The sequence below is a fragment of the Manis javanica genome, chromosome 14 (genome assembly GCF_040802235.1).
Source record: "Manis javanica isolate MJ-LG chromosome 14, MJ_LKY, whole genome shotgun sequence".
Classification (NCBI taxonomy): domain Eukaryota; kingdom Metazoa; phylum Chordata; class Mammalia; order Pholidota; family Manidae; genus Manis; species Manis javanica.
The window spans coordinates 92,696,744-92,717,531 of NC_133169.1; the positions used below are offsets into that span (position 1 = coordinate 92,696,744).

Here is a 20,788-nt window from a genome sequence, read left to right on the forward strand (position 1 = left end):
CGTAAATAAATAGGAATCACAGATAGGAAAGGAGAGCAGATGAAGAGAGGCGACACCCCCTGATAATGGCTAACAGGTTTCTGGAATTGTTGAGAGACACCAATCCTCAGATTCAAAAAGTATGTTGAGTTCTAAGAAGTAAAAACAAAACACCTACATCTTTACTAAAATTGTAGAACTCAAAGACAAAGAAGAGATGTTAAAGCCAAGCAGGCAGAAAGAAAGATTACCTACAAAGGAATTTTGATTCTGAAACCCTATCAGATATTGAAAGACTCCTGACACCTTTAAAGAAATAGCAAACACCACCCAACACAACGTTAGTATTTAGCATACGTTAATTATTCTAATTCTCAGCAATCCATGCAACTCACATGTGGATATGATAACAACCCCCTGTAATACAGTTTTTAAAAATATCTGCCACATGATGAGTCTGGTTGTCAGAATGTGATCTCAACTCTGGGGTCAGACGGCAGGGATTCAAACCCCGTCTCCTCCTAGTAGAAGCTTTCTGACCTTGGGCAAGTGATTTATCATCCCTCACTTATTTCGCTTATGGATAAAATAGTAGCAGCTCACAGATTATCCTAACGTTCTGTGTTTTAAGTGAAATGATACAGGCAAAATGCTTGAAACAGTATTCAGAAGACAGGAAACACTCAACAAACACGAGCTAGTGTCATTATCACCGAATTTCGTCTGGTCTTCCCAAAGGCACTGCAGTAGAGGTTCCATTTTCCCAGGGAATCATATCATTTCATAGTTAGCGGCTCATTCAGAATCACAACTAGACATTTTAGAGCTGTGACTAGAATTCATGTCTCTTGTGTCCTAGCATTTCGAGCTCTTTTTAATTACTGCTTTTATTAAAAAAAAATTTTTAATAAAGGATTTATCCTGGGTTATCCACTGTATAAGGAAACACATCTTCAAAGCTTTAAACATCCCCTTTTGTATTTATTGCTCTGTCAGAGGAGGGTCACAGATATTAATACACTCTCTGACGTTTTTCCTTTCATTCCATCCCCAGGCTGTATACATCAGCGTCAGGACTGGCACTCAGCTCTGCAAAACTGCGTGTAAGGGAGCCTGCAGAGTAGAGTTGTTCCACCTGGGCACACGGCCACCCTCAACAAACAGCCACCCTCAACAAAATCAGGGCTGTCTTAATAAGAAAGGAGACAACTGTTTATTGTCTGGACAATTACGGATAAGAAATGTGGTCTGAGACGCAGATGGCACATTTGTAAAGACGCAGCGGCCAACAGAGTCCAAGGTGGCTCCCAGGGTCTGTGGCCCTGCACACATTCTACGAGGTTCTGCATGATTTGGCCCTGACTTCTGGCTTTGACTTCTGCTCAACATATGCCCTCACTATCTACAGGATTTCAGGTTCTTAAGCATGCCATGCTTTTTCCTTTACGAGTCCTCTACCTATTAACAAGCTCCCCTCAACCTCCCCCCACCACACCATCACCATCACACACACACCAGCATACGTTTCCATCATATTATACATGCACGTGCTGTCAGGACAATATTACAGCTATTGTGGAGCCGCGGCGTTGCTGATTGAATAAGGGGACGGAACTTGAAAGGGGAAATTTGGAATTAAATATCAACAACCTGCAGCCTCTAGCTTCTGTCGGCACGTCCACTCCATGTTGCCGTCCACCTCCTCCACCAGGAGCAGCCCAGGTGGGGTCTCTCCTCAGTGGGCCGAGTGCCTGGCCTGCGGGGCAGCTCCGCTGAGCACCTCCTTTCTGGAAGCTTCCTCTCTGTGTTGGCTCAGCCTTGGGCGGTTTATGCCCCTTTCAGTTCCTACGTCCACATTTGCCTCGTGGTTTTTTTTGCTCTTTCAGCTTCCAACACACGTACACCCAGTTCTCGGCAGTGAATCCCTCCCTCTGAAGTTCCCAGCACAGTGTCTGTTTCTATGACTGAACCTGGACGGACACAAAGGTGCAGAATATTTCACCCAAGGTCACACAGCCAGAAAGCAGCGTGGCCGTTCCTACACCCAGGCTTTCCTCAGAGCTTAGATATGCAGCTTTACCTGCTGTGGGAGCTAGGATCTCAGCAGATCATTAATACACATGGTTTGAAATGAACCAATTTCGTAGTGTTCACATCAAAATTATATGCTATCAAAAAATGCTTTAGAGTTTGGAAGGGATTCCATAACTATTACTTCATATGATTCAGGAAAGAAATGCACTATAGTTAAGGGTATAACCTTTGGAGTAAGGCAGACATTAGTTTTATCTTGATTCTGCCACATAACAGCTGTGTGACCTTTGGCAAGTCAGTGAACCCTGTTGGAACTTAGTGCTGTTATCTATGAAATCTGGTTACAAGAACTACCTACCTCATACAGCTGTTGTGATCATTTAATTAACGCTATATAACACATCAAGAACTGTGCAGGGCCTGAGATTGTATTGTACTTAGAACCCAACAAGTTAGCTTATTACTATTCATGGACAGTGGCAGAAGACACGAGAGTTCTGGGTCAGCAGCAAAACACTTCATTACTCACGACAAAGGCATCAGCCAGGGTCTCGTGTGGACGTCCTGTGACTACTCATTCCCCTCAAGACTCACAGGGATGATAGAAGGGCCCATCCAGGCGCCTGCACGTAAGTGGGTTGTGTTATCGGAGAGCGCTGTGTTTGGGGGTTTCAGCGCTTCTACAGTAAGCTGGAGGAAAACAGCTGTTTGTCTGGGGGAACATGACCTCATCTCTCAAGCTTGCTCACTGAAAACAACCATGAGAAATGTTCCCGACACGGCCTTGCACTTTGGGGATACCCAGCAGGAATACGCAGAGGTACTCAGAGCCCATGGCGGACTGCCTCTCCCAACAAAATGGACTAGGTACTTAGCAATCACACAGCAAGTGGGAGTTATCACTGTGAGCCTCCTAAAACCCCATCACAAGAGAATACTTTCCCCGACTTACTAAAGAGGAAACTGGCTCAGAGAGGTGAGACGGTAATACCCTTTGGGGAAGTAGTGGTCTGGGCCCAAAAAGTCCTGAATAGAGACTTGAAAGGGGAAATGGCTCATTTTCCTCATGTTCCTATCAACAGTAACAAACAATAACACACTGCTATCGTTCTTGCATTAACAATGGGAAGAGGGTTATTTCTCAAACCCTCTGTGGAGAGAAGACAAAAATCAGGCCCATTTTACTGCAGTGCTCAGTGGCCATATTCAGAAATGAGAGCGCCGTGACTTTTAGACCAGGGCTGAAGAAGGGACGCGTGTAAGTCACGGTACTGACTGCTTCAAATTTCCGCCATATCGCACAAGACAAGGCTTAGAGCAGCAGATAAATGGGCCTGAAGCGCTAACTGCTCTCTCTTCTCCCCAAGATCTCCGTAAGGAGCTGGGAAACAGAAATGCTTACGTGGGGAGGAGGGCTGGCCAGCAGCCATTAATAGCTCCCCAGAGCTGAGACGGCAAAGAGAGTGACCACAAAACCCCACCTCCACTTAGGGTGTCTCACCAGCACCGGCCGTACCTTTGTTGTGGCCCGTATTTTCTTTAAGTCAACTATGTTCTGAGGTTAATTTGAACAGGATTCTCTTCTCTGAAGGGGAAAAAAATCACTCAATTTCAAAAGCAGTGCAGGGTCACGTTGTTGAAGGAGTAGAAGAGAACACAGGTTAACCATGACCTCATGGCTCAGAAACATACCACAGCTAAGATCCTGTTAAACTGCCATGTAATTTTTATTGTGGCTAAGAGCCAGAATTCTTGTTTTTGTAAGCTGTTAGTTAACCTCTCTAAACCTCAGTTTTCCTATGAAAGAATTAAGCATGCCTTCCTTCAGGGAGCTAAAGAACTCAATAAACCAGGAACACAGTTTCACACCTTCTTCAGGACCGTGTTTAATGGCTCCGCAGTAGAGTATGACAGCATGTGAAGATGCCGTAAACTATTCACAACATCCTGTTACCGAATTGGTGGTTTCATCTATTTATTGGTACAATACACAGAGCGACTTCTTATAAATAATCTCTAGTCCTTCCCTTTGTTTCCCACATATCACTCAGCAGAGGGGTTTAAATCAACTAATTTACACCAAATACACTGAGCCCATGTGAGTGGTGGACACCAAGGCAGAGTGGTCAGGGGCCAGCAGCCCGTCCTGCCCTTGGGAGCTGAGCTGCTGGGACAGTGACAGGAGCACCGGGCTGGGCAACGGGAAATTTGGGTTGCTTTGTCCTCCCCCACCAGCCCCATTATACTGACTGTGTGACGTGGGCAAGGGACCTAATCTCTCCTCTCATTCGTAAAACAGGTGTACTTACAGTATCTCCTTCCAAGGGTTTTTGTGCATTTGTTAAATATTTTCTAGTTTATTAAATTAATAATGTAAAATGGTTTAAAAAGTACCTGGTACAATATTTACAACTGCCCCCAAAGGAGAAACAACCCAGATGTTCATCAGCTGGTGAAAGGATAAACAAAAGGTGGTGTCTTGATACAACGGAATATTATGGAATATTCCCCAGCCACAAAAAGGAATGGAACACCGATGCATGCTACAACACGGGTGAAACCTGAAAACACTGTGCCAAAGGGAAGAAGCCAGACAAGAAAGGCCACATACTGTATGACTGCATTTACGTGGAATGTCCAGGGCAGGCAGATCTATAGACAGAAAGGAGACAGTGTTTGCCAGGGGCTGGAGGGAGGAGGGAATGGGGGGTGACTGCTTAATGAATACAGGGCTTCCTTCTGGGGTAATGGAAAGTTCTGGAACAGGGCTGTGGTGATGACTGCACAGCAATGGAGATGTACTCAGTGCCACTGAGTCGTACTTGAAAATGGTTCACATGGTGAGTTCTATGTTATGTGTATTTCATTACAGTTAAAAACAAAACAGTGCCTGGCATATATTAAGAACTCGGTAATCTTTATTCTTCATCCTTATTCCTCTCCCGGGGTCTCAGTTTTCCTATGTTCCTATTCACAAGGTGAAAGGGACACAATGATCTATGAAATGGCTCTGAGCTCTGGGATTCTACAGCCCAGCTGGGGGTGTCCGCCTTGTATCAGGGAGACGTTCCCGTGAGCCTCTGTCCCTGCCTTCCCCCTCCCGGGCCTGAGGGGGGCACAGGGCCCCTCTGGGGACTGGTCCTCAGGTGCCCGTCGGCACACCCACACACCCAGTCGGGTACCTGCTAGGCCTCTGACTGCCGGGGCCCCCAGAGGCTCATGCTGGCCTGAGCACACGTCCTGGCCCCGTGGGTGGGCAGCGGAGCCAAGGAATGAGCGAGCCACGTGGCGCCACTGACCCTCCCAGGGGGCCTCAGGTGGGGCCCCTGTGGCAGCATCCCCGACCCCGAGTCAGATTTCCTGGGCGCTGGGCACACATCTTCCAAAAGGCAGCTCACACCCCGCCAGGCACACCCTCTTTAAAATTCTTAATCACGCTTTTATTGGGCAAGCCATTATTTCAGCTCCCAAAACTCCACACTGTGAATCTGTTGACGGCTCTCCAGGGAGAGGGGGCCTAGCCTTCTCCCCAAGCACCTAAAGCTGCCGTGTTCCGGTGACGACCCCAGGAGGACTGCCGTCCCAGCGCCAGCTCTCCTCCTGGCGGCCCCAGGCGTCTGCTGCCTTCGCACCTCTCCTTTCTAGCGCTCAGCAAAGTGTCGTTTCAAGCCTGGCTTCCTCCTTCCTAACACCCGAGCTTCCTCTATTCGTTTCTCTCCCACCGCCATGTTCGGTCACCCTGCTCGACCTTCCTCTCTCGTAGCTCTGTCCTCCAAGACACCTTGCCTCCGCTTTGGGAATCTGCATTCCCTGAAATATCTTGCATTGTCCTCCTGTTCATTGTCAGACATGTATTTATTTTTAATTTCTTCCACCAATCTCAGAAGGGGGGACAAGTGTTTCTGAGTCTTTTAGATCATCTTGCATACTTGACCATAACTACTTCAAATGTCTGAATCTTTTCAATGTTGAACACTTGCTGCGACTCACTCTGCCGACCAGGAATTGGCAAACAATTGTCCTTGGCCAAATCCAACCCACCACCTGATTTCTGTAAATAAAGATGTTTTGGCACACAGCCACATCCATTCATTTAGATACTGTAAATGGCGTTTATAAACATAGATTTAAAAATGTAAATGGCTTTGCTCTACAGAGTTTAGAAGTCGGGACAGACACCTTGTGGCCCACAAAGCCTAAAATATTTGCTATCTTGACCTTTACAGAAAAAGGGTATAGATTCCCACTGTAGACATCTGAGGGACATCTCCCCCTTCATGTGCAAATTCTTAGCTGACAGCTTGCTTTGCCAGAAGCTGCCTCAATATCCAGCCTCCCACACTCACTTCAGACTTCCTGCTCCCCGCCCTGGGATCTCACTGAGAAGCTCCCCATGGCTGCCACTGGCTGGCTTCCCGACCCTCTCTTAGCATATGAGAGAAAACTGGAGGTCTAGAAAGGTATTCCCTCCCTACCAATCATGTGAGATATTAACCTTCATTAACTGTATTTTTTTTCCTTCTCATTAAGTATCCATTTAGCACACAATTTTCCATTTCACTGGTTTATTTATTTCTAAGTGACAGGATGTGGGAATATTAGTCAGAGGAAAAAAGCCCCTCCCTAGCCTACTTCCAACCCAACATAAGCATTGATCTTGTCTATTTGGATACAGGCTAGCTTCTTGGAAATAAACCAAATGGTTCTGACCTCAGTAGAGATGATCTAGAATAGTGGTGGGTAGGCTCCAAGTCCCTGAACACCTGGATTTGAGCCCCACCTCCGCCACCTCCAGGTGCCTTTAAATCAGGCCAACCCACCATCAAGCCATAGCGCCCAATAAAAATCATCACAGGCACTTGCCAACCGGCCGAGTCTTCCCCACTTTTCCCTTCCCTTTCTCTATCTCCTGGCCCTTTTCTAGGGCCTCAGTGCTTCTAATGTTTTCCGCATTCGCTCCTGTGTTCACCTTTCGGACCTGACCACATCTGGCTTTCCTATGTTGATTCTGTAAGCCCGATCCTTCACTGTCCAGAAAATCCTACTAGTACACATTTTATTTTGGATAATTCTCTTAACTAAACCAGATCCAGGTGCTGGACCCCGAGCTACACCGATGCTCAGCTGCCACCATATAAAAGAACAACAAAGTGGTGTATAAATATCAATCAGACAGTCTGTGGACTTAAATCCAGACTTTCTCTATTTCTAGTTGTATGGTTGCAGGCCAGTCCAGTTCTGTGAGTGACGGTTTCCCTTCCAGACGATGTAGATCCAAACGCCTGTTTTGCAGAGTTCCTGTGAGGAGCGGAGGCAGGGCTGCCTTGCGTGGAGAAGCACTCCCCAAGTGGAACTTCTTTGTGCCCCAAGCCCAAGGAAAAGTAAGATTCCAAGAGAGTACAAGGAGAACTACTTCGGTAGAGAAAAATTCTTTCAGTGGATCTCCTTTTATGCCTCCTTCTATGTTTTTATCTCCAGCCAAGATTTAAAATCTTCCCACACCTTTCACTTCATCCCCGTTGCTCACCTGCTAGTGAGCCATGAGGCCCAGGCTGCACCCAGTTTCCTGGTAGGATTTGCACAGAAGTTTTCCCTGGCTTATGCCGGAGTCCTGCCTCTGAAATGTCATGCGGGACACTACTAACCTATGCTCAGGACTTTCGCAGCGTGAGGGCGACCACACCATGTGCGACCATTTCTGGGGGTTTTCCACTGGCACATGACCATGAAATGAATATACACAAAGATTTGGTTGGAATGAGGTCTATTGCCCCCTTATTTGCAAAAGCCAAAGAAGAGAAAGTAAAAGTGAAATCAAAACTGAAAATAAAAATATAAATGTCCAAGTAAATGGAAAAAGTAATTAAATACAGAGTAGTAGATAGCCATGGTAAAATATATTTTGGAAAACCTTTGATGCTGTGTAACGATGCCACAATCACGTATGTTTAAAAATGGTTTACGGTTTCTGGCCCAGCACGTAGGGAGCAAAGACGCTGCCACTCCATTGCAACGGGCGAGGAGCTGAACACACCGACGCCTGAACAGCTCTTCCTAGAGCCAGCATAAAGGTGATGTCACAGGGGAAACTGACAGCTGGCCCCAGACTTGGAGAGACAGACAGGTGGACGCAGAGAATCACAACCCACAGGCGAGCTCTTCTGCAGGAAGCAGTGCCTGGGCAGGGAAACCTCAACTAGCACTGATGAATCGCTGGAAGCTAAATGTGGAACATTCTGAAAGTTAAGAACTCTACACGGACCCAGTAATCAGAGGGCCTCCCCAGTTTTGTGACTCTGACTTCCAAGAGCGCTACTGGGTCCTTACAGTTCATGGACATTAGAGAAAAATCCTCTCCTGCTCTGACAGGGGGAGGGGAAAAGGAACTATTTTTGAAATACACCGGAGCAGTCTGCTCTTACAAGGCCTGCGCTCAGGACAAGCTGCTTTACCAGGGCCCAACCTACCCGACGGGGAGGGTGGAATCCCCAGCACAGCCACTCTGGTCCACGGGAGAGAAGGAAAACACCTAATTCCGGCTCCATCTAGCTTGCCCAGGAAGGGAAATGCCCAGCTCCGGACGCCTCCAGCAGCCCCCCCCCATCTGCTGAGGGGTGGCAACCACCGGGGAGGGTCACGGTCCAGGGACGCAGGCTACCAAAGGCTGAGACCTGCAGGAGGTCTAGCGTGCCTCCCCTCCACCCGCACCGAGCTACTACGTTGCTAAAGGGCTATTTATTAGAGTTCCTTTTACCCAGTAAATTGTGTCCATCTTTCAACAAAAAGTTACATCCCGAAAGGCAAAAAACACAGTTTGATGAGTTGAACAAACGTCAGAACCAGAATGAGATTAAGGCAGGAATGTCAGAATCACCAGACCAGGAATTCAGGAAAAAAATTAATTGATTAATCTGCCTCCAGGAAAAAAAGCAGACAACATGCAAGAAGATATGATATGAATTATAAGCAGAGAGATAAACATTCTAACAAATAATAAAAAATAAAGCTACAAATCACAAACACTAACAGAAACAAAGAATACTTTAATGAGCTTATTGGGAGACGACACATGGCTGAGGGGGAAAAAAAAAATTCTCTGAAATTGAGGATCTAATAACTGAAATTTCCACAACTGACCAAAGAGAAAAAAAAAGATGGAAAAAAGCAGAACACAATGTCAATGAACTATGGGCCAACCACAAAATGTGTAACATGCACATAATGGGGATACCAGAAAGAGAAACAGAAACAGAAGCGATATTTAAAGCAATAATGACTGAGAATTTCCCCCAAATGAATGTCAGACAGCAAACCACAGATCCAGGAAGCACAGTGACAGGCAGAAAGAACTACACCAAGGCGTTTCACACTGAAATTTCAGATCATCAGAGATAAAGAAAAAATCAGAGAGAAGCAAAGAGAAACAAACATGACCTCTGACCTATCCTTAGAAACCACGCAAACAAGCAGAGAATGGATTGAAATACCTGAGTGTTGAGAGAAAAACCCACCAGTCTTAGATTTCTGACGGAGACTTCTCAGACAAACAGAAATTGAGGGAATTTGTTGGCAGTAGATCTTCCTTGCCAAAAATGTTAAGAGAAGCTATTCAGAAACAAGGAAAACGAGATGCGTCAGAAACAGATCTACATTTAAAAAAGGAAGAAAACCAAAGAAAGAAAAACTGAATAAAGGAACAGAACAAAACCTTTTATCTTTCTTATTCTTTATTGATTTAACATGGAACATTTGTACAAAATGATAATAACAACAATGGATTCAATTATATGTATGTTATATATATAAAACATATGTTACATGTTTATGCATGCTCATATACAAAAGAAATGAGTAACAGCAATGATACAAGGGATGGCAGGGAAGAATAGGGAATATTGTTATTATATGGTACTTGTATTACTTATGAAGTGGTATAGAGTTACATGAGTGCACTTGGCTTGGTTGTGAACTATACAGCAAACTCTAGGGCAACCACTAAAAAGGGGAGAAAGAAGTATAAGCAATATGCTAAGAAAGGAGGAAAATGGAATCACATAAATAGCTCAATTAAAACCACAGAAGGCAGAAAAAAATGGAAGACAAAAATAAGAACAACATGTAGGAATAAATACCATAAATACACAAATACAATAAACAATAACCCAGCTATCTCAGTAACAAGTTTGAGTGTTGATGGTCTAAATGCAATGACTAAAATACAGAAATTGTCAGAGTAGATCAAAAAACACAACCCAGCTATACCTCATCAACAAGAAACAAACTTTAAATATAAGGACACACATAAATTAAAAGTACATGGATAGAGAAAAACATTCCATGCTAACACTAATCAAAGCATGAGCAGCTCTATTAATTTCAGACACAGCGGACTTCAAAGCAGACAAGTTATCAGGCATAAAGAAGGGCATTACATAATGATAAAGGGGTCAATTCTCCAAGAAGACATAACGATTCTTAACATATCTGTACCTAGAAACAGAGCATCAGAGTATATGTGGCAAAAACTATAAGGAAAAAAAATAGATGAATCTACTATGATACTTGGAGATTTTTAACACCCCTCTATCAGAAATGGACAGATCCAGCACGCAGAAAATCAAGTGAGGACACGGTGGGATTCATCAACTAGGCATGACTCACACCTACAGCCTGCTTCAGCCAACAACGGCATGGTACACATTCTTGTCAAGCTCACATAAAACATTCACCACATTCTGGGCTATAAAACACACTTTAAACACATTTTAAGTAAGAGAAATCCTGTAAGGTGTACTCTCAGACACGAAAGAGTTACACCAGAAACCAGTGACAGAAAGGTAACTGGAAAATCTCAAAATACTTGGAGATTCAACAATATACTTTTAAGTAACACATGGGTCAAAGAAGAAATCTCAAAAGAAATTTAAAAATATTTTGAGCTAAGTAAAAAATGAATATACAGTGTATCAAAATTTGTGAGATGCAATTAAAGCAGTACTTGGAAGGAAATGTGTAACAGTGAATGCATATATTAAAAAAGAAAATCAATAGTCAAAGCTTCCACCTTAGGAAACTAGGAAAAGAAGGCAAATTAGATCCAAAGTAAGCAGAAGAGAGAATAAAAATTAGAACATAAGCCAATGAAATTGAAAACGAGGCATCAGTAAAGAAAATTAAGCCAAAAACTGGTTCTTTGAAAAGATCAATAAAACTGACAAGCATCTTAGCCAGGACAACTAAGAACAAAAGAGAGATGATACAAATAACTTACATGAGAAATGAAAGAGTGGACAACACAATAGGTCCCACAGATGTTAAAAGAATTGTTAAGGAGTATTACGAAAACTCTATATCCACGAATATGATAACCTAAATAAAATGTGCTCATTTTAAATGCAATTTAAATTTGAAAAATTTAATCTGAAATTTGAAAATACAATTGAAAAATATGATCTGCTAAACGCACACAGAAAGAAATAGACAATCTGAATAGGCTTATATTTATTTGAAATTTAATCAAAAATTAATAACCTTCCAAAATAGCACAAGGCCCAGATGGATCACTGGTGAGCTCTAACATTTAAGGAAGATTTATACCAATTCTCTACAATCTCTTCCAGAACATAGAAGCAAAGAGAATACACCTTAACTCATTCTACAAGGCCAACATTACCCTAATATCAAAACCAGATAGACATTATAAGAAAACTAGACACTAATAACTCTCATGAACATGGGTACAAAATATTCTCAACAAAATATTAGCAAATCAAATCCAACAATGTATAAAAAGAATTATACACCATGACCAAGTGGGATTTATCCAAGGTACACAAGGCTGGTTCAACACAGGAAAATTCATTTACTCTATCACATCAACAGGCTTAAAAAAAAAAAAACCCCACATGATTAGATCAACAAATGCAGAAAAAGCATTTGACAAAATTTAGCACCCAGGCATGATAAAAATTTTCATTAAATTAGTAATAGATGGCAACTCCCACACCTTGAGAAAGAACATCTATTAAAAATTTACAGCTAACATCACATTTAATGGTGAAAAGCTCCAAGAAACTGGCACTACCCAACTTCAAGACTTTACTATAAGTGATAGTCATCAAGACAGCGATTTGCCAGTGGTACTGACAGAAGAAGAGACAGATTAATGGATCAGCATAGACAGTTTAGGAATAGACCCATATAAATATAGCCAGCTGATCTTTGACAAAAGAGCAAAGGCAATACAATGGACAAAACATGGTCTTTTTTAACAAATGGTGCTGGAATAACTGGACAACAATAAGAAAAAAAGAAGGCAGACACAGGCCTACACCTTTTCACAAAAATTAACTCAAAATGGACTACAGACCTAAATGTAAAATGCAAAAACTATAAAACTCCTAGAAAATAACACAGAGGAAAACCTAGATGACCATGGGTATGGATGTGATTTTTTAGGTACAACACCAAAAACACAATCCATGAAAGGAATAATGGGTGTGCCGGACGTCATTAAAAATCACCTTCCCCTCTGCTGAAGACATTGTTAAGAGAATGAGAAGACAAGCCACATACTGGAAGAATGTATTTTCAAGAGACACAGCTGATAAATAATTATTGTACAAAATATACGAAGAACTCTTAACACTGAACAATAAGAAAGTGAACCACCAAATTAAAAAACAAGCAAGAGACCTGAACAGACACCTGTGAAAGAAGATACGCAGATGAGAAGCACGTGAAAAGGTGTTCAATGTCAGGTGTCATTAGGGAATTGCGAACTAAAGCAGCAACGAGGTACCAATACACATCTGTTAGGAGGGTCAGAATCCAAAACAAGGGTAACACCAAGTGCCGACATGGGTGTGCAGCCAACAGGAATTCAGATTCACCGCCGTGGGAATGCAAACGGTGCAGCCACTTTGGAAGACAGCTTGGAGATCTCTTACAAAACTAAATATACCATTACCATATGATCCAGCAATCACACTCCTCAGTATTTACTCAAATGAATTGAAAATGTATGTCCACATAAAAAGCTGCACACAAATATTTATAGCAAGTTTAGTCCTAAGTTTCAAAACTTGGAAGTAACCAAAATGGCCTTCAGTAGGTGAAGGGATAAAGTGTGGTCCCATCCAGACAATGGAACAGGCTCAGTGCTAAGAAGAAATGAGCCGTCAAGCCATGAAAAGACAGGGAGGGGTGTTACATGTGTGTCACTAAGGGAAAGGGGCCAATCTGAAAAGCCTACACACTGTATGATTCCAACTACATGACATTCTGGAAAGGGCAAAACTATGGAAACAGCACAGAGATCAGAGTTACTGGGAGTTAGAGGGAAGGAAGGGCTGAATAGGAGGGGCATAGGACTTTCAGGACAACGAAAATACTCTGTACGATACTTTAATGGCAGATACATGTCACTATACGTTTGTCAAAACCAACACAATGTACACCACCAAGACTGAACCTAAACTGCGGACTTTGGGTGACAATACGTCCAAATAGGTTCATCCATTGTAACAAATGCACCACTCTGGTGGGGAATGTTGATAACGGGGGAGGTGCGGGGGCAGAAGAAATACAGGAAATCACTGTTTTTTTCCACCCAGTTTTGCTATGAATCTAAAACTGCTCAGAAATAACATTCATTAAATGCTTTTAAAAGTGGCAAAAAAAAAAAATAGACCATTTGAAGACAGATAATACGGACTGTTCCCACTTTTACTTTTGGAATGAAAAATACATGTGTCCCCGACATACTCGGATGTGAAAAAAATACACAATTGTGCTGATGGCAGTTTTTTCTGGGATTCTATGAGAAAATACAGCTTTTGCTTTCCTGTTGTTTATGTTTGTTTCTCCAACACTGGTTTTTGATTGTGCACTGAGCATAGCTGGTGCTTAATAAATGTTATGAGTAAATAATAATAAATAAGTGAAAATAATAGTAAGTGAGTAAAGAAAAAATTAGTGGGTAAAGGAAGATTTGGGAACCCCTCAATATAGTTTTGGGGATTTGGGGACCCTTGTTATCCACACCCCACTGGCCCTCCCCACATGTGTATTTGTAAAGAGAATACACTCAGCACTAACTAGCACACGGTCTGTAGCCTTTTGAATTCCTCTCTCAAAAACTGGCCCATAAAGAGCATATATCACTGAAGACCTCAGACTGACAGTGAGCTCACTAATCGCTGTATTAGAATCCCTGACTGCTGTGGTTTTCGTCTAAGGATTACGGACTTATAAGCACTTCTCCAACTGGATGGTAAGATGAGCCACTTAGGGTATAAGAAAAAAACATCTGGATTTATATTTGTATTTACTTTGATATCTCTGCTTTTTTACCTGTTCTTTTTTGTGTGGCGTCATGGCCATTAGGCATTGAATATACTACCTGTGTATGTAACTTTTACATATGCGCATGTATGTATACATGTACACATGGAAAGCAAGCTTAAAAGAGGGTTGCACTGAAGTGCACATATCAAAAAAAGTGTACAGACCACTACTGCAGCGACCAGCTGGTCCAGCCTCTTCATTTTGGAAAGCAGGAAACCAAAGCTTAGACAGAAGGAGGCTGCAAAGGTTTTTACCTGGTGATTTGGTCTTGGTTTTTCCTGCCTCATCTCATTGTTTTTTCATGGCGTAGAACTGTTTTTTGAATGCCACATTAGTCCATATTAAGATTATATAGATAAGCTTTACCATTACATTTTCACAGAAGTTTAATTTTTAAAAAGTGCTTACACGCCTAAATGGCCCTTCCTGCCTCCTTTCCAAAATGGAAGGCTGAGCTCCCAGCTGCAGACCGCAGGCTCCTCAGCCAGACTTCGAATCCCCCGCAAGCTCTATCCACCGTCTCACAGGAACATTGTTTGTAGGAATAATGCCCAGTGGACATTAATCATACAGAGAATCAGCTAGAGATCACGGACAGAGAAGCATTACAGACAGTCCTCTCTGGCTGTCTTAGACGTTACTTCCAAAAGCCGCCGGCAGAACCGTGTCTCCAGGGACCATTACACTGAGGGAACGCTGCCAATCACAGCATTACTTGGAAGGCACTTGTTTTAATGTTCCTCAAATGCCTACTGTCAAACTAAGCCAAAGTTCTGAAAGGTTTCAAACACTTCCAAGTTTGGGTAAGTAAATACCCTCCCAGATTCAAACGTGGCCTGAGGGCCAGGTAAGCAGGAGCCTTTTATCATGGCCTAAGTGCAAACTTTCGTTTGTCAGAGCGGCCTTGTAAAATGTATTTACACTACAGGGTCTGGATTCTGACTAGTGAGGCCTTTATAAACCTAGAATTCTACTTCCAGCTTTCTTCCCTTGTGCAGGGTAAGCAGGCGAACTTCAGTGTCTCTAAATCGTTTTGAAAATTTTCTACCCAGGGCCAAAAAGGCAAATGACAAATGGTAAAAAATTAAGAGCCAAACATCTCTTGTTTCAAATTCTCTCCTCCTATACCCAGAACTCCTGCTGACTTCACAAAGGAAACATTTTGCACAAAAGTGGTCCATGTGGGAAGCAGGGAACTAGAAAGGACCCACTGCTCCTGAAAGGGGGTCACCAATAGACCCGTGGAATCACAATGCCATTACTTTGTTTCCACTGGATGACAGTCTTAGCAGGATCATTTCTTCCTGGAAGACCACATATCATAATTCTCCCTTAGTAATTTCTTCACTGCTAAGAAATCCTGGAACCACCTTGAGAAATGGTGGAAATGATTTACTTTTTACTTAGAATTGCTTTTCTATGCACTACTATCAAAGATTATTAATAAAAAATGGAGTGTGCCAATCACGGAGCATTTGTCAGGATAAGTGACCATGACGGAAAAACCTAACTACGTCACTCAACAAGGTGCTCACAGGTGGCCTCTGAGCAACAGTATAAACACCGAGTCGTACCTCAAATGTGAAAGTGGACATTTGAAATACAACTCAGAGACATTTTTGTACTTTTATTCTGTCACTTAGGTTATTTAATTCCTTCATTGTTTATTTATTCATTAACTCACTTCCTTAAGGTGGGAGGTAATAAGTAGGTATGCTAGGGACAAAGCGCATTTTGAGCTCATCAAGACAATTTTTAAAAAATCTCTTTTGGTAACTTCACAATCAACTTGGAAGAATGAGGGTTCGGCAGCAGCCGTCCTCAGGGGCCGGGCAGCCCATCTCTAGGAGCGAGGTCTCCAGAGGCGTGGTGGGAGGACCTGCCCTTGCCCCGCATCACACGACCTGTCAGGCTCACCGAGTCACGTTAGAGAGGCAGCCTCCCAGTCTGGGAAGAACACAGCCTCAGGAAAACCAGTCTGAATTCTGGTTCCCCACTTCTTATGTGATTTGGGGCCTAGCCACTTATGGGTCTATGGGTTTCAATTGCCTCATCTGTAAGATCGTTTCCTGTGAGAACAAAAAAAACAGGAAAACATATGTATTTATGTTAGGCGCACAGAAAGCACTTGAACAGCAACTCCGCAGATGACCCAAAGACGGGCACAGGAATGTTGTATCACAAAACGAAGGTTCAAAACTATCATGATATAACAGAAGGACGAGTTAAGGTGGCGATGAGTATCCTAGAGGGAAGAAAAATAAAATCCTATCATTTAAAGTACTTTCTTTTCTCTTTTGGTTTTAAGTTCAGGTGCAACACCATATAATGGAGATGATGTCCTGGCTTAACAGCAGCTTGTGTGAAAAAGTTTCTGAAAGCTTGAATGGAAGGGAATTGACTCTAAAGACAATAGCAGGACATGGATACTGAGTTATTAGGGGTGATCTTACACTGCAGAAGCATAGGTTGTGTATAAATCAAGGAAAGGAACTACCCTAATACACTCTGATGTGGCCATATCCCACCTGGGGCATCGTGTTCACTTTTAGACACTATATTTTTAGAAATTTACAAAATATAGTATAACCTGCAAAGGAAGTCAGAATGATGAAAGGCCACCATACAAGGGAAGGCTGAGGAAGCTAGGAATAAGGCGAAGAAGAACTGTAGGGAGACTGTGATTATTTGCCCACAAGCATATCAAAGGCGGTCAAAATCAAAGAGTAACAGTAATTAATATATACTGAGTACTTACTTGCAAAGTGGTCACTGTCATCTGCATTTTGCAGATGAGAAAACTGAGGCACAGAGGCCAAGTTACACACTGACAGTCGCATACATTATAAGGTTTGTAGCAGGTTTTCACCCCAATAGTCTAGCCCCAGATCTGGGAGAGACAGCAAAGCTCTTTTCCAAATATTTCTAACCTCTGTCTTACGGATGACAGTAAGGCTGCACTTTCCCAATTCTTCTCCAGTTGGTCATGGACTACTGATTTGCTCTGGCCAGTGGTATGTGCATCTGTGTCATGTTCCTGATGGCAGTGTGGGAGTTCAAGAGTCTGTGAGCAACTTGACACATGCTCTTCCCACCACGGATGTGTAAACCTCCATCCATACAGGCCCCTGAGGGGCAATGATATACACAGCTGCCCTGCTGACCCATGCTGGACAAGGAGCATGGGCATGAAATCAACTGTTCTTGTTTGATTAAGTCATTGAGATTAAGGGATTGCTTGTTACTGTAGCACTACCCAGCCTTTTCTGACAGATACATGAGCCCACATGCTTAAAATTGTTGAAATAGCTCAGAATAAATAAGCATATTTATTCTTACATTTCCAAAGGTCAGAACTAAGAATAGTTTATAGAAACTACAAGTGGGCAGATTTGGGCTTAATCTAATTTTTTTAAAGTAAAGATGTCCAAAAGATGTTTCATGAAATAGCTAGCTCCCTGGAAACGGCATTATTTAAACAGAGGTCAGATGACCATTGTGCATCTAAGTAGCAAAAAATATGGCTTAATTAAGGTTTAATGCATCAAACATGCATGGAGTACTTCCAGTGTGCCAGGCATTTCAGCCACAAAGATACATTCAAACCTAAATCCCTATCCTCAAGGCAATAATCAGGTACAAAAGTAGATACCTCTGCTGTCTTTTCCAACAGTGTGATTCAACCGAATGAGAGATAATAACATGGCCTGGATGAAGCCGACAGCAAGACTGAACTTAGAAATAACCATGTAGCTCTAGCAATCCTGCTGATGCTTAGGTTGTATCATTATTTTTCAATTAGGAGCCAAAAGTATAGGGTTTGCAAAAGGAAGGAAAAGGAAGGAATCACTAGTTTTGAACGAGGAACATTTTCCCTTTCTCTAGTTACCATTCTTAAATCTCGCAAACCAGGCATATTTTCTGGCTTACGTCAGGAGCGCTCCAGCAAAGGGAACAGCCCTGACTCACGGCAATTGTTACGGACCTTTCCCACCACTTCTCCCACCCCTGAGTCAGGGAAGGAACATTTCAATACTGATCAACTCCAACGTGAAGAAAGGCAGTAACTTTCCTATAGGGCCATTTGGAAATCGGCCAGAGCCTGTCCAAAATATCACAGGTTTTTCCTAAAGGGGTATTTGAGCAGGGCCTACAGGAATCCTGTATTCTAAGGATGATGGGAAAATCACAAACTAAATGAGTGATTCTAAGGGTCACTGACATTGTTTCCCCTCTGGCACCTTGAAACAGTACAAACTTCCGTGGGGGAGTCAACAGTTGAAGCTCTGTTTGTTTTTTAAACCTCCAAAAATCAAACACTACTTTCCAGAAATGTGCTAGCCTTTCACTGGCTCACTGCATTTTGGAGAAACATCTAAACTTGGGTAAGCATTACCTGTAATTGCTCTGGGGCAGGCCTTTCCATTTCAGGTTATTATTCATAAAAGTATTAGTGCAGAATAATCTATGCGGATGGATTTTTCAGCCATTATCTAAACAAGGGTGATGTATCTCATTACAGTTGTTCCCCAACTCAAAAGCATCAGTTTGAACTCTGAATGCTCCACCCCTGCCCAAGCCCTGAATTTTCTGAATTACAATCACAATTTTCTATGACACAAACCGATAAAAGAGGTCAAGCTGGATTTCAACGCCATGCCTTCGGTCAGTTAGGTGTGACATGAGTTTCTCAAAAATACACATACAGAAGAAATTGGCTTTGGCACATGTAAAAACAGCCAGAAATTTGCAGAAATTTGTTTAACGGGCACCCTTTATACTCTCGCCTGTTTTCAAAAGTAACAATGATATTCTTCCAGAGACGGCTGGATCCCTTTGGTACCCAGTCTCATGCCAAGCTACGTGCACAAACACACACTTTTCAAACACAAATGTGAAATCTAAGGCAAAAAAGAGGCATGGAGATTTGGGTGTTTAGTCTAGTGGCTCCACACCCAGAAGTTCCAGGGACACAGATGTGCTGTCTGAGGAGTGAGAGGGCAGAACGCCCGTCCTGTACTTGCATCCGGAAGCTATGCACAGGTCCCCGCTTCCCCAGCACCGGTGTGCCCGCCGCTATGGTGACAGGGCTGAGATTTAATCTAGGGCCAGGGTGGGGGGCCGAGACAACTGTGCTGGTGGTTTCTCGGCCCAGAGGAGGGCTGGGAATCACTACGCCTTGCTGGCTGGCTGGGCTGACACACCCACCCAGATCTCAGGGCCCGGGGGTGCAGCCGGGAGCAGGGGGACCCGCGCGTCCCCGGTCCCACGCGCACTAAGACGCTGCAATTGGGGGACCGCGCGAATCCGGGTCCGGGCAGGAGGTCGTGCCACCCTCTGTGGAGGGTGCCCCTTTCCCCTTCCCGGCCCTCTGTCCCCTGCAAAGTGAGCGGGAGAAAGTTTTCAGGGCCACGGCTGCCCGGGCTGGGAAGGAAACGAGGGCGGGGGACAGGGCTCGGGCCCCCTTACCTCGTCCCTGGGGCCGAGGTTCTGCAGCACCTCCTTGCCCGCGGCGCTGCGGATCTCCACGCCGGCGGGCGCGGGCGGCGCGGGCGCGGGCTCCCCGCCCTCCTCCCGGCCGCGGCCCCTGCGCGGGGGGTCCGCGTCCGGCCCGGCTCCGCTCGCCGGGCCGCGGCCGCCGCCCTGGCCGCTCCGGGGCGTCCTGGCGCCCCGCTGCCCCACGCTCAGGGCGTCGAAGTCCAGCGTCTTGCTCTCGAAGGCGCCCTCCACGTTGCAGAACATGCCGCCGTACTTCTGCCGCGGGACCTGGTCCGCGGTGCCCGGCCGCGCCAGGTACACGGGCAGGTCGTCCTCGCGGGCGCCGTCCCAGCCCCTGCGGCCCGCGGCCATGGCTCCGGAGGCGCGGAGGGCGGCTGCCGCGGCGCGCGCCGGCCCGGAGCCTGCGCGGGGGAGGCGCTGCCCGGGTCCTGCCGGGCCCGCGAGCCGAGGGGCGGACCTCCGCGCCGCCGCGCCCCCGCGCCCGGAGCCCGGCGCGCCCCCCGCGCCCGTCGGAGAGCCGCCAGCCCCACGGGGCGCGCACACGCGCGCACACACCCTGCTGGGCCCGCGCCGACTCCCGAGCTTGCCCCGCAAAACACGAGCCCCCCTGCCCCGCTCAAGCCCGGAAACCTGCTGGGCTCAGGTGCGCCGACCTAAGAGCCAAGGGCTGACTCACGAACACACTCACACTCACACTCACACTCAGGCTCACCATCACAGTCTTAAACTTTGCTCACCCATAATCCATCTTCGAAGTGTCCCATAATTGCTCCCCGTTCTAGAATCTGCCTTGGAAATCTGCACCCTCAAATAAAGAACTTCTGAACTGGTTTATAGAGATAAACAGTGAGAGACAGAGAAGGACCCTCTTCACTGACAATCACAAGAGCCTATAATCGCCTACAGTCTACACTTAGACCTGTTCTCA

General features: G+C 44.6%; 1 protein-coding gene across 1 annotated transcript in view; it reads right to left on the reverse strand.

The window, feature by feature from the left end:
* The window catches only part of DPYSL3 (dihydropyrimidinase like 3), a 98,422-nt gene extending 78,144 nt beyond the window's left edge, over positions 1 to 20,278 (reverse strand). The window contains exon 1 of the mRNA XM_037016197.2: positions 19,831 to 20,278. Within this exon, the coding sequence (XP_036872092.1) occupies positions 19,831 to 20,211 (381 nt within the window). The 5' untranslated portion in view covers positions 20,212 to 20,278. The remainder of the gene's footprint in view (positions 1 to 19,830) is intronic.
* Between the last annotated feature and the right edge of the window lie 510 nt (positions 20,279 to 20,788).